Here is a 13,146-nt window from a genome sequence, read left to right as displayed (position 1 = left end):
AACCATCTCAATTGGGTTCAGGTCGTGTGATTGTGGAGGCCAGTTCATCTGATGCAGCACTCCATCAGTCTCCTTCTTGGTCAAATAGCCCTTAGACAGCCTGTGTTTCTTGGCCCAAGCAAGTCTCTTCTTATTATTGGTGTCCTTTAGTAGTGGTTTCTTTGCAGCAATTCGACCATGAAGGCCTGATTCACGCAGTCTCCTCTGAACAGTTCATGTTGAGATGTGTCTGTTACTTGAACTCTGTGAAGCATTTATTTGGGCTGCAATTTCTGAAGCTGGTGACTTTAATGAACTTATACTCTGCAGCAGAGGTAACTCTGGGTCTTCCTTTCCTGTGGCAGGCCTTGTGAGAGCCAGTTTCATCATAGCGCTTGATTGTTTTTGCTACTGCACTTGAAGAAACGTTCAAAGTTCTTGAAATTTTCCCACATTGACTGACATTCATGTCTTAAAGTAATGATGGACTGTCGTTTCTCTTTGCTTATTTGAGCTGTTCTTGCCATAATATGGACTTGGTCTTTTACCAAATAGGGTTATCTTCTGTATACCACCCCTACTTTGTCCCAATACAACTGATTGGCTCAAACACATTTAGAAAGACATTACACAAATTAACGTTTAACAAGGCACACTTGTTAATTGAAATGCATTCCAGGTGACTACTTCATGAAGCTGGTTAAGAGAATGCCAAGAGTGTGCAAAGCTGTCACCAAGGCAATGGGTGGCAACTTTGAAGAATCTGAAATATAACATATATTTTGATTTGTTTAACACTTTTTACTACATGATTCCATGTGTTATTTCATGGTTTTGATGTCTTCACAATTATTCTACAATGTACAAAATAGGAACAATAAAGAAAAACTCTTGAATGAGTAGGTATGTCCCAATTTTGACTGGTTCTGTTATGGGAGAATTTGGGCCAGTTTGGGGTTCACTCAATAATTTCATGGCTGATAGCCAGTTGATGAATGGTTTTGGAATACGTTTTATTTAGAAAATTATTTTATACATATATTACATACAATACAAGAATATTTCCAGCAATTTGTTGCAATGAGATCATTAGCTCTACACTGTGGAGAAACTAATTGTATAGGACTGCAGTCTAAACCGAGGAAGAATTGAAGACCCCACACAAATATAATCCCTAGCCCCTAATCCTTGGGCACTTTATGTGGCACTTCAATGCTGCATTTAGATAGACAAGTGGATTGGCAAGTGAGATTACAATCATTCATTGCTTTTACCTATCAAAGTATTTGAGATCTACATTACTTGCTAAGGGTTAGAGACTATAAGGGTTGTTTCTGGTCCTGACAGGGCAGAAGCCTCTTGTTCTCAGGGGATATCAGTGTGTTTCTGCTCCACTAGAGGGCATCATACTGAGGACTGGTTCAGGACTGACAGAAACAAGAGGAGATGGAAAGAACTGTACGGATCTGGCCATGCTGGTTGAGGGACATGTGGCTGTCGTAGCCCCGAGGGACACAAGAGTTGGTGGGTCTCTCTGCCCACAGATAGCACACTTCGGAATCAGAGTGGCTTCTGCAATACAGAGAAAGAAAACAGAAGTTGTAAGACTGAACATTTGTCATAAAAAAGCAATCCAAATACTGAAGTCTTATCTATTTCTCTGGCAGACACACTTTCAAATGTTAAAATATAGACCTATCCCTAAAATATACACCGAAATCACAAATCAAAACTTGAAAATGGAAAATACCTTGAGGACAATTGGGAGGGAGTGTAAATCAGAAACCAAACCAAACAAGCCGTATTTAAACCACAACAGCTACACTTTATGGGTATTACAGAGTGTTAGAGCTATAAGCTAGCAGGCAGTTGTTAGGATAGGGGTGGTAGAATGATGGAGGAGGAGAAGAGAGGAGGGCTGGGGTGCTTCAGGGAGGGAGGGAGCAGCTGCATGTGTTCAGCTTACCTGAGAAGACAGCGGTTTCCTGTGGTGCAGCCTCCTAAACATCTGCCCACGTCTATTTCCTGTTGGAACATTAGCAATACAGAGACAAGGCCATCAGCAATCAAATCACCACTGGCTGAAAACACCAGCCAGGCCAACCCACCAGCAGGGAGGGGGGATCTATGTTAAATGCTTTGATTTAACACCTGCAAGTACCATTTGTGTTTCCTCTCCTCACACCTTTTGTGAGAGGGGGTAGCAGACAGTCTATAGCCCTCGAATTCAAATCTGGACCTTGAAGCCAGTTCCACTGCATTTTTTTCATTTTTCCCCTCTTTTCCCCTCTAATCAGATACTTATTTAGACCTGGGACCCCAGGTGGGTGCAATTCATTATCAGGTAGAACAGAAAACCAGCAGTAGTCCAGACCTCGTAGGGCAAGATTTTAACAGACCTGGGAATTAGATTAGTTAAATAACTATATTTTGTCAGCTCTGTCTTTGTCAACAAACAATATTGCAAAAAATTAATACAAAAATACTTAGTCTTAAACAATAGTAGTAAATACAATTTACTTAAACAAGAAGGTGCTGCAGGTTGAGGTTTTTATTTTTTTATTTTATTTTTATTTAACCTTTATTTAACTAGGCAAGTCAGTTAAGATCAAATTCTTATTTACAATGATGGCCTACCCTCCGGACAAACCCTCCCCTAACCCGGACAACACTGGGCCAATTGTGCGCTGCCCTATGGGATTCCCGATCATGGCCAGTTGTGACACAGCCTGGGAACGAACCATGGTCTGTAGTGACGCTGCAATGCAGTGCCTTAGACCTCTGTGCCACTCGGGAGGCCTAAAATGGAATGTTCCTTCGTGGCCTAGTTACAGTTTTGACTTAAATCGGCTTTGAAATCTATGGCAAGACTTGAAAATGGTGAACCCCCTTGTACACACTTGAACCCTGTGTATTTTTTGTTTGATCTTATATATGCATGTGCCTTCAGAAAGTATTTACACCCCTTTGACCTTTCCACATTTTGTTGTCTTACAAGTGGGATTAAAATGTATTTAATTGTCATTTTTTTTGTCAACGATCTACACAAAATACTCTGTATTGTCAAAGTGTAGGAAAAATCGAACATCTGTAAAAAATAAACACTAATATATCTTGATTAGATAAGTATTCAACCCCCTGAGTCAATATGTGTTAGAATCACCTTCGCCAGCGATTACACCAGTGAATCTTTCTGGGAAAGTCTCTAAGAACTTTGCACACCTGGATTGTAGAATATTTGCACATTATTCTTTTCAAAATTCTTCAAGCTCTGTCAAGATGGTTGTTGATCACTGCAAGACAGCCATTTTCAAGTCTTGCCATAGAATTAAAAGCCGATTTAAGTCAAAACTGTAACTAGGCCACTAAGGAATATTTAATGTTGTCTTTCAGGAACATTCAATTTTGTCTTGGTAAGCAACTCCAGTGTATATTTGGCCTTGTGTTTTATGTTATGGTCCTGCTGAAAGGTGAATTTGTCTCCCAGTTTATGTTGCAAAGCTAACTGAACCAGGTTTTCCTATAGGATTTTGCCTAGATAACAAGCATACCCATAACATGATGCAGCCACCACCATGATTGAAAACATGAAGAGTGGTACTCAGTGATGTGTTGTATTGGATTTGCCCCAAACATAACGCTTTGTATTCAGAACATAAAGTTCATTTCTTTGCCACATTTTTTGCAGTTTTACTTTAGTGCCTTATTGCAAACTTATTGCATGTTTTGAAATATGTTTTATTCTGTACAGGCTTCCTTCTTTTCACTCTGTCAATTAGGTTAGTATTGTGGAGTAACTTCGATGTTGTTTATCCATTCTCAGTTTTCTCCTATCACAGTAACTGTTTTAAGTCACCATTGGCCTCATGGTGAATTCCCTGAGCATTATCCTTCCTCTCCGGCAACTGAGTTAGGAAGGACGACTGTATCTTTGTAGTGACTGGGTGTATTGATACACCATCCAAAGTGTAATGAATAACTTCACCATGCTCAAATTGATATTCATTGTCTGCTTTTAATTTTTTTTTACCTTCCTACCAATAGGTGCCCTTCTTTGCGAGCCATTGGAAAACCTCCCTGGTCTTTGTGGTTGAATCTGTGTTTGAAATTCACTGCTCGACTGAGGGACCTTATAGATAATTGTATGTGTGGGGTACAGAGATGAGGTAGTCATTCAAAAATCATGTTAAACACTATTATTACACACAGACTGAGTCCATGCAACTTATTATGTGACATGTTAAGCAAATGTTTACTCCTGAACTTATTTAGGCTTACCATAACAAAAGGGTTAAATACTTATTGACTCAAGACATTTCAGCTTTTCATTTGTAATTCATTAGTAAACACTTTTTAAAACATAATTCCACTTTGACATTATGTGGTATTGTGTGTAGTGACAATGTTTTTTTACATTTAATCCATTTAAAATTCAGACTGTAACCCAATAAAATGTCAGTCAAGGGCTGTGAATACTTTCTGAAGGCAGTGTAAGTGTTTTGTTCGCAATGTGCCCCATAAAAAGCCACTGTGCACATAGCATCCATCCATTTAAACTTTTCAATTTTTTGGGAGCTGAACCCATTGAAGAGACTCCATCTCTTTATTTCCCAGCCAAAGAGACAGATAACACTTTTTTGGGCTGTCACAGACGTGTACATTAAGAGTACAACATTTCACACCTGCTGTGTCTGACTGTGCGGTGCCAACCAGTGGGGAGTGGTTTGGATGTGCGGGGAAATTGATTAAAGTGGGCCAATAACCTTTTACTTCCAGATCTATCTGACAAATGGAGGTGACTTGTTAGTGTGTCTGACACTCAGATGGAATCACTAACTTCCTCTGCTCTCTGATTAAACATCTGATTGGTGTGAAGCTGCCTAACTGATAAATTAATAAGATCAGGGTTAATCTTATGTAGTCTGTGCATATCTTTAAAGTTCATTATTAAAAAAAGAAGAGTGGCAAAATAGTTTCTATAAAGAATGAGACCAAAAGACAAGTAAAAAAGCATAGGTGTTACTGCAAGCTTTTCTTTTTGCTATTTTTTTTATGATAAAGTAAATTATACATTCCTAGAGTTGGCATATTGACAGGGCAGGGCGTTGCTAATAAAAAAGACAGGATACCGGAACGTGAGCTCACCTTGAGTTTCTCCTCTTTGACTCCGTTAGCATCATAGACTATTTCATAGTAGTACTCCATGTAGGGAACTCTATAGCAGCTCTTACTCAGCTCACAGACCTCCACCGTCTGGACCAGGTCTACCTTGTTAGGGGTCTCCACTAAGGCCGAGTCAAATTTAGTGGGCACGCAGGAGAACCCATCTGAGAAGGAAATAGTTATTCAATATTATTAGAGTTACTTAGATTCTGAACATGATCATGAACCATGATGATTGTCTGTTTCATGAGCTCTGTGTCCATTAACTGTTTCAGTCTGATATTTGTTATTCAAATGCTATTGTCTTCCATGCGTCCTGTGATATGGACTTTGTAATTATGCTACCACTGAATTATTAGTAGAACTTTACCATTAGGAACTTATTTTTGTGTGCAAATTGTTGGTACAGCAATGAGTGCTATGAAAAATGTTATACCATGTATTACAGCAATGACACAAAATAAATAAGGTTTGAATTTAGGAACACAAGGACATATATGTATCAGTGGTTGTGGGAGACAAAAAATAATAATCTACTCTCTCTGGGCTCAATCCTAACCCCTATGCGAGCAACACTTTTATGCACATTGTACATTTGTACATTATCTCCCATACCTGTTTTTTTTTTACGCATTACGTTTTTGCGACCATAAAGTTTCAATAAGGACTGACTGCGGCCTGCATCCAGGTAAACTCCAGGGAAACTCCAGGGAAGAACCGCCCAGGGAAGAACAGCCCAGGGAAGAACAGCCCAGGGAAAACCAAGCCCCCTCTTTGTCAGGTTAGGATAATTAATGTACCAGGTAAGGATAATTAACGTAGTAGGTTAGGAGAACTAACGTAGCAGGTTAGGATAATTCAAGTATAAGGTTAGGATAATTAGCAGAGCAGGATATGAGAACTAACACAACAGGTTGGGTGAATTAGGTTAAGGTTAGGATCAGGGTTAGGTTTAGCTACAATGCTACAGTCGACCCGTAGAACGAGCAAGTAGCCGGGAGACAACAGAAAGAGAAGGCACTTCTTCTCTGGACGCGGTCAGACCCTTCTCAAAATGTTGGCTGTTTTTGTAGTCATTCAGAAAGATAAGCCTACACACCTGGAGAACCTTTCGAACCCGAACAGCTTCCCACATCGATGACAGTCTCGTATGGGGTCTTAAAGAAGTAGGTTTTGAGTGCCGGAACCCGGACACATTGGGTCAGTTTGTTTTCACAGTGGCATTCCTCTATGACCTCAACCTCCCGGGGACCCTTGAACAGCAACATCTGGTCCACCCTCACCCCGGTCGGCTCACAGTTATGGTTCACCCCGCAGGACGTAACCTGACCAGAACCCTTGGCACTGATTGGAGTGGTAGGTTTGCGGACCTTTACCTTTTATAATGGGAAAAATAGAAGACATGTCAAGAGATGTTTTTAGTCAAGACTATAGGCCTATTAAGTTGTAATGGTGTTCTTATCTTGGGTCTTAGCACCCGAATGTTGAGATAATAATGTCCCTAGTAATGCAACAATATAGTAACCATATTTAACTAAGAAAAAAAGTTACTTTTGTCTTCATCGAATATATGTTTGTATTTTATTGATCAAATTCTCAAATAAGGAGGCCTGATTTTATTCCTTAGAATTCCTGAACTCTTTACAATCCTGAAGTTGTAGCGCTCTCTTTTGGTCATTTGAGGAACTGCTCAATTACTTTTTTGCTCCTGAGGTACTCCAACATGGAGGAATGTTTGGAATAGCCCTGCTGTAGTCCAGCCTCATGTGATGTCCTGCTTTGTTCTCCCCCACAATGCGTCCTGCACATCCCCACATCCACACTCACAGGACTACCAGAGATGTCTGAGGACACAAGGTAAACAATCCATGATAACAACAATCATTGCTACGCCCCCCAATTTCTCTCCCCCCAAATTCTGTAAGCCCCTAAACGTCTATATGGAAGCATGTATCTTACACCAATGTACATGAAGATATCGTTTTGATTGCATAAGTCTATGATAAAACAAGGGAATGTATAGTCAAGGGTTTTTGGAAGACTTTACATTGTAGTAGCCTAGTCCCTTGGGAAGAGTTGGCTACAGTATGGGACTAGACTCTGATAGTACCACTTTAGAAGTCATGTATGGGGAATGAGACAGTGCTGCCCTTTTATGGTGCTTTACCATTGATTTACCTTGGCCGATGTAAACAAAGTGGCTCTGTCTCTTGCAGCAGGCTCTCAGTGCAAACGGGTTCCTGTGCTCCACATGTTTGTTCAACAAGGAAGCTGCTGGATAAGATAAACACAGACACATCAACACCTTGTACTGTGCAGTCCAAGGTCACATCAGCATTCCTGAGCTGTCAGGGCTCTGATTCCTTGGTCAAGTATAATATCATCTCAGAGTAGGAGTGCTGCTCTAGGATCAGATCCTCCCTTTCCATTAATTATGGAAGGCCCGGACCTTAGTGGTCATGGCCAGTTCCAGGACACTACCTAATAATAAAGTGACATACAACATTCTCACGTATAGCATGTATGTATTCACAAAGTGATTTGGCTGATTTGAACTGCTATAAAACTAGTAAAATCCTTTGGTTTTCTTCTAAGAACCACATCATAGGCAATATCTATAATATAGCACATCACACAACAAGGTTCTGAAAATCAAACAGTTTAAATCAAACAGCCAGTATCAGACTCAGATACACATCAGCAGGTCACACGGCTGTTCTGTTCACACTTTGTACCAGTGCCTTGGTTCTACTGTGTATCAAAATGGATTATAAAGTCTTAATGTTGATTGAAGTCCATCAGTAGGTATCATCACTGTACACAATTGAGCTTTATGGTCAAATAGAGAAAGACAAACAAACAACAGTACTTACAGGCTATGTTGAGAGCCCACAGAATGAGCAGTAGGTAGGGCTGCAGTATATCCATGGTAAATACTCCTTATGCTCCCTTATGGTTCCTCCTCAAAGCACAGCTTCCCTGATAGCTAGTTCCTGACCGAGTGACCTGTTGGTCTCCACACCCTCTGATATTTATATGGGATCAAGCTTTGGTCACAAATGTCACCACCAGCCCAAGGACCCTCTCTGCAAGTGGTGTGGAGCTAAAAAGGGCAAGCTAATCAAATTTCCATGGTGGTAGGGGACAAGGATGGGTCCTAAAAGGCGGGGGTCATCATTCACATCAAAGGGATGATATCCAAAGTATGGAGTTTTCTTTTCACCCCAGCCGGCTGGCTGGGCTGGCCCTTGTATATATGCCGTGGGATCCCATTGGTGAGTGTGTCCATCCACAGCTTAATTAAGCTTTGAGCCATTAAACCGTTGCTCATTCAAAGGCATTAATCATCTCTTATCTCAGAGGGAAGGTGTTTAGCACCTGGACTTAAAACAGAAACCTGGCTAAAACACATAAACAGGATCAGCATGGGGCAGAGCAGAGCCTGTTTTTAGAGGGGGGAGACACCTTTGTGTTTATTCAACATCAAGCCAAATGGTCAGGGTCCTCCCAGGGGTTTGACTCTCAGGCCAGCCTTCCATGTCCCCATGCGCTCTCTCTGTTTTCACTCTTGTTTTCTCTCAGGGCAAGAGGGAGGGAAAGTTTTAGATGTAGAAAAACTGATATGATTTCGCCAAACGTGTATTGTTAGAACAAGGTTGAACCGTAATCTATTTCAGAAAATTATTTGGTTCAAGCCCAGACATTCCAAAATGTGAAAGACAAGTTTGGCTATTTTGGAATCAAGTAAAACATTCTAGAACTCCATAGTAATGCTCATGAGTTTACCTAGATCCATTTGTATCTTTATTTTAGAAGTGTGCTTCAAATTAAGTCTATGATAATACATAAGTACAAACAACATTTGTGTATATTGTTAATGCTCTTATTTGTTATGTCAATTTTGATCCCGTAAGCCTGTATTAATAAGGTAATAATTAGTATTTGATGTGCTGGATGTGTCTTGATCCTCTCCTGTCTCACCTACATCACTGGATCAACATCAGGTGACTGGGGTCACACCTAACCACTGATCAGACACCCTGATTAGGACAACACCCAGCTCGAGTATTTATTGAACCTCCCTTCTTCAGGTTAGAGTGAATAATGCAGTTTAATGTCTAATCAAAATTATGATACATTTTTTACCCTAATCCCAAATAATTTTATGAAATTATCACAGGAAAAAAAAAGCATAAATAGAACGTGGCAACATCAGTACCACTGGACCTGGGACTATTTATTTATGATTTTACATTAAAGATTAGCTTACATGTACTGTGAACACAAGCTATTTCTCTTGAATACAAAGCAAAAAAGATAATGAGCAATGATTTACAATATTAACAGTCCTTTACTATTGTCCTCAAGTTGTACACAATTTACTAAGATTGAAAGATACACAAGGCATTGCATGATGTGCGTCTCAAATCATATTTTCCATTATATTGGCCTGAATCCTCAACCGGAAGGCCTTCCTCAATGCTGCATTTGAATTGTAAGGGGAATCTGTAATGTGAGCTGTACCAGAATGTTTAGTGGTTTTCAGACATCAAAGTTATACTGTACATGTTAATGTAATGTCAGTGTTAGAGAAAATAAAGAATTCTGCATTTGAAAATAACCCAATAAATAATTTGAGGGGTTTTCCGACCATGGTATAAAACTCCCATGATATAAAATGTTGCAATAATAAAACATTATATTTGTTATAGTAGAAGATTTAAGTTAAGCTATCCTTACCTCAAATCCCCCATATCCTAAATTCATTCAATTTAACTCCATTCCATCCATGATTCATCCCACTCTTTTAGTCATTCATCAAGTCTGTGTTTCTATTTCTGTGTCGGCCCTTGATTACTGATGATGAATATTGCCTGGCCTGCGTGTCTGCTCCTGTATAAACCCTACTGCATGTACTGGATGATTTGGTGTATGACTGGCTTTGAGATTATGTCTCTGTTGAGATATCCATGATTAACACTAAGCCTCTACTGCAGTATGGGTTCCATCACATGATTCAGTATTGGTTCCATCACATCTATGTACTGACTGACTACTGACTAGTACTACTGACCCAGTCTCAGCCATCTGGCTAGGAGAGTTCAGTAACAATCCTCTTGAAAGTGAGTAGCGAACTTCTCTGGACAGCTCTGGCCCTGTCACCTCATCACCTGTCTGGCTGCACATATATTCATACCTAACCTTATGTACAGTCTTTGATTCATACAGCCATGGCTATCTAGGAGAGCTCAGTCACAGCCGGATAGAGAGTAGGCTGACGTCAAGCCTCACGTGTAGGCCTACTCATACAGGCCATCTGTCCAACAGGGGTTGTATATGTACCCTGTTAGAGAGTAACTTCCCGGGGCCTCCCGAGAGGCTCAGTGGTCTAAGGCACTGCATTGCAGTGTTAACTGTGCCACTAGAGATCCTGGTTAGAGTCCAGGCTCTGTCGCGACCGGGAGACCCATGGGGCAGCGCACAATTGGCCCAGCGTTGTCCGGGTTAGGGGAGGGTTTGTCCTGCAGGGATGTTCTTATCCCATTGCACTCTAGCGACTCCTGCCTGGCGCAATGCATGCTGACACGGTCGCCAAGTGTACGACGTTTCCTCTGACACATTGGTGCGGGTGGCTTCCTGGTTAAGCGGGCATTGTGTCAAGAAGCAGTGCAGCTTTGCTGGGTTGTGCTTCGGAGGATGCATGGCTCTCGACCTTCGCCTCTCCTGAGTCCGTATGGGAGTTGCAGCGATGGGACTGTAACTACCAATTGGATACCATGAAATTGGGGAGAAAAAATTTAAATAAATAAAAAGAGAGTAACCTCCCTGGACAGCTTTGGCCCAACCCATCATCGACTGTCTGTCTGGCTGCACTTGTATTCATGCCTTATGTACGGATTCATACTGCCTATCTCACCAGCAGAGGTCGGAGAGTAGGCTAACTGCTCTGGACAGTTCGGCCCGGTCACCTGTCTGTTTGGCCTTACGTGTATTCATACCTTATATACCACCATGATTCATAGAGCCTGTGTGGCTAAAGTAGCGTAGTTGGCTATACTTTTCCCATTGGAGAGTAACTTCTCTGGACAGCTCTGGCCATGTCACCAGTCTGGTCACACGTGTATTCATACAGACTTTCTGACTAATGTAGCAGACATCCCACATACTGGATATACTGTACTTCTCCACATACCAGTTGTGAGTAAACAAACATCTAGGCGGGCTCGTAGTAACGTTTGGAATGCCGTGTGTTGATGGGGTAATCGGGTCTAGTAAAAAGGTAGGGGATACCTTATCAAACTAGTTGATCGGGAAACATTTATATATAAATCCCAACGATAAAGCCTTGCATTCCTACTTTCCCAACAGTCCTTGATTACCAATCAAGTAGGCATGAAAGTCTTTGCAAGACACGTTTTTAAAGTTGTATTGTGTACACAGAAGCCCCTTCAGTGACTCAGACAAGTGATTCCTTTCCTTTGTCCACTGGCTTTACATCAGTGAAAGAACTCTCTCTACATTTGCATTGTGAGAAGGAATAGTAAAGAAAAACTGTGCAATCTTCAGTAGCTCTGAATGAAAATCTATGCTTTTGGACCTTTCAAAATATTTGGTCCACTTCTTGTGTGCTTGCAGATTACTGAACTCTCCATCACTGTTACACCTTTCTGTGAATTTCTTCAGGTTGGTGACCAGATCAAACCACTTTGCATCATCAATTGGCACCCCCTTTTCTCCCAGGTGTTTTTTTTACAGGCTTCTATGTCATTCCAGTCAGGTGTCTCACATGAAAGAGGAGAACTCCTCCATGGGTGCCATCCATTTCTCCAGATACTCCAGGCATGAACTGTACAGACCCTGTACTTGAGCACTGAAATTCTTACCAAGTCCATCCTTGTGCTTTTGTGCCAATAGTCCCTTAACTTTAAGGGACATGAAGTTATTTGTCTTGCGTTCAAGAAGCATGGTGTGGACTTTGTTCAAAAGGTTTTTCACTTCCACAATTGAATTACTCTCCCTTTCCTGAATGTGTGAATGAAACACACACATGAGTGAGTGCATGTGCCAGAGGTAAATTTCACTGAACTCATCTTCAAAAAACTTCTTGATCGAGGAGGGTGTTTTTTCCTGTGACAAAAAGAATGCTTTCAAGGCTGGAAACATCTGTAGCAGCCTCTCAATACCTGGGAATAATGACAGCCATCGCGTCTTACTGTGAGAAAGTAGACTTCTGTATACAACATCAACAAATTCACAGTACTCCTTCAGATTCTCTGTGTGCACAGTGTAGATGTGAAAGTATTGACATATTTTGAAGATGATGTTCTCAATATCGACATCTAGTGTGTCTGCCCCGTAATGAACACAATTGTTCAAGACGTGTGCTGGGCAGCCCACACCGATTAAAGACTTGTTCTGCAATGACTTCTTTAAGTTTGCGAAAACATTCTTTCCTTCTTCATCACGTCGGATTCCCCCGAACATTGTATTGCAGTTGTCACCTGTAAATGCAATACATTTGGAAAAAAATCCCATTATTTTCCAGTGTTTCTTTGATGTATTGCGCGATCGTATCAGCTGTCTCATTTGGAGTGTTTTTAACTTCGACTATTTTACTTTGCACGCCACCATTCTTCCAATCAAAATACTGAATAAGCATAGGGAATATTTTCACAGCACCGTGATTGCTCCCATCAGTAGAAACACCATAGTAAGGTATGTCTTCTAGTGCTTTCTGAGCTATGTCGACAGAATGTGGTGCTATCACAGCATTAACAATTGCTTCGGTCTTAGTATGAGCGCTTGAAAATGTTCGCGCAGTCTCGGAATCAGGGAAAGCCTTTTTTAACAAGGCAGACGTGCAGTCCATTGATCTGTAGCTATTGTGATGCTGCGTGTTGTGGAATGCAAAAACTCCCTCCGCAGCATCTTCTGTTTTACCTGCTCTCACAAAATAGTCAGTTAATATACCTGACGAACTCTCTCCTTAGCTGCAATTTTGTG

The 13,146-nt window shown here is 41.0% G+C and overlaps 1 protein-coding gene across 1 annotated transcript; it reads right to left on the bottom strand.

Moving 5' to 3' along the window:
- Positions 1 to 1,223: 1,223 nt before the first annotated feature.
- Positions 1,224 to 12,108, bottom strand: pnhd (pinhead). The gene is made up of 7 exons (XM_014191832.2): positions 12,027 to 12,108; positions 7,321 to 7,416; positions 6,841 to 6,986; positions 6,242 to 6,518; positions 5,125 to 5,306; positions 1,946 to 2,004; positions 1,224 to 1,551 (listed from the first exon to the last, which is right to left on the bottom strand). Exons 1-7 carry the CDS (start codon positions 12,106 to 12,108, stop codon positions 1,401 to 1,403), a joined length of 993 nt encoding a protein of 330 aa, XP_014047307.1. The 3' UTR covers positions 1,224 to 1,400.
- Positions 12,109 to 13,146: the final 1,038 nt, after the last annotated feature.

This window comes from Salmo salar, chromosome ssa03, assembly GCF_905237065.1.
Source record: "Salmo salar chromosome ssa03, Ssal_v3.1, whole genome shotgun sequence".
Taxonomy (NCBI): Eukaryota; Metazoa; Chordata; class Actinopteri; order Salmoniformes; family Salmonidae; genus Salmo; species Salmo salar.
This window is presented reverse-complemented; position numbering and strand designations above follow the sequence as displayed.